General features: G+C 40.9%; 1 protein-coding gene across 1 annotated transcript in view; it reads left to right on the plus strand.

Moving 5' to 3' along the window:
• LOC106530366 (procollagen galactosyltransferase 1) overlaps positions 1–1,407 on the plus strand; it is a gene marked incomplete at its 5' end in the record, with an annotated part of 19,792 nt that overhangs the window by 4,652 nt on the left and 13,733 nt on the right. Inside the window, 1 exon segment of the mRNA XM_014025965.1 lies at positions 1,077–1,211. Within this exon segment, the coding sequence (XP_013881419.1) occupies positions 1,077–1,211 (135 nt within the window).

Below are 1,407 nucleotides of genomic sequence, written 5' to 3' on the forward strand. Positions count from 1 at the left end.
TGGGTGAAAGAACTGTCAGTTTAATCCCTAGATGGCTTTAACAAGTTTTTTTTCTCCCGTTCAATTTTACAATGACGAACACCTGCAGCAGAAAAATTTAATCCAGGTCTTTTTTTCTTGGTTTTCCACCGGACAACTGGGAGGCGGGATCTGGTTGTCCGAAACGAAAATAGGTTGCCTTGGACAACCTAAACAAGGGTTATGTCGACCCCTGTTTAGTTATACAAGCCCAACAGATGTGCAGTTCCGCCATTGTTGCTGCCATGGAGCTGTGGGTGGGAGGTGCAGGGGAGGGGTGCTCTGTGAGGRGGGTGCAGACTGAGCTCCAGAGAAAACCTTTGTGTAAAGTAGGCGGGGCTTTGTACCAGCAAGCATTTAGACGGCTACAAATGGCTACCACAGGAGGGTTCAAGGATTTCTCAAACATGCATGAATGAGTCAAAGCAGCACTCTGTGTTTGATGAGGGAATACCATTATAACAGAAAGATTAAAAAAGTATTTAGCATTAGACCCCCGCCACCCACGGCACTAAAATATACTGGGGTTTTTTCTGATTTATGGTTTATAACTAAATTTTGTGTTTGGAAACATTGTCAAACAAAAACATGGTTTTAAATTTTACTCCTTCCTGTTAAAGAACCTCCAAATATGGAAAAAAAAAAAAAATCACTTCAGAACCCAGCAGAGGAGTTTACTTCTTTGCTGAATGCTTGGACTGAATTTTACTGCCAAGATGTTCTTTGCAGCTGTTTGGCTCGCAGTAAAGTGGACACTTTCTCTGTCAGTTCTTACTGCCTCTGTTTATAATGTCCACTATCAAATTAAGAAGGAAATGTTCCCAAAATTGAACTGTTGTTTATATTGCCTTCACTTACAAAAAGTGCAGTGTGTGAGGCTTGTTTAAAGTAACTACAAGATTAGAGGTCCTTGCAGAATTTGTGTGTACTTTGATTAAAACCTGTTTTTTTTTTGAGCCCACCAGTCATCTAATGGCACTGGGTGARATTTTGTTTGTGCTTGCTTGTTTATGCTCATATGAAAACTGTCAATATTTATCTTTCTTCTCCGTCTCCAGATGGTTGACTGTGACAACCTGCTCACCAGTCGGGATGTGCTGTGGAAGCTGATGAGGGAGAACAAGACCATCGTAGCTCCCATGTTGGAGTCCAGAGCTGCGTACTCCAACTTCTGGTGTGGGATGACTTCACAGGTACTGGAGATTTCTTTTAATCTGGTCTTCATTTTTCTCTCTCTAAAAAAATTTGATAAGTATTTTTAAACCCCTTTCATTACATATTAGATGTCAGTTTGGATCTTATGGTGTCTATAGGTACCAGATGGCTATATACACTCACCGGCCACTTTATTAGGTACACCTGTCCAACTGCTCGTTAACACTTAATTTC

The sequence above is a fragment of the Austrofundulus limnaeus genome, unplaced genomic scaffold, assembly GCF_001266775.1.
Source record: "Austrofundulus limnaeus strain Quisiro unplaced genomic scaffold, Austrofundulus_limnaeus-1.0 Scaffold512, whole genome shotgun sequence".
Lineage (NCBI taxonomy): Eukaryota > Metazoa > Chordata > Actinopteri > Cyprinodontiformes > Rivulidae > Austrofundulus > Austrofundulus limnaeus.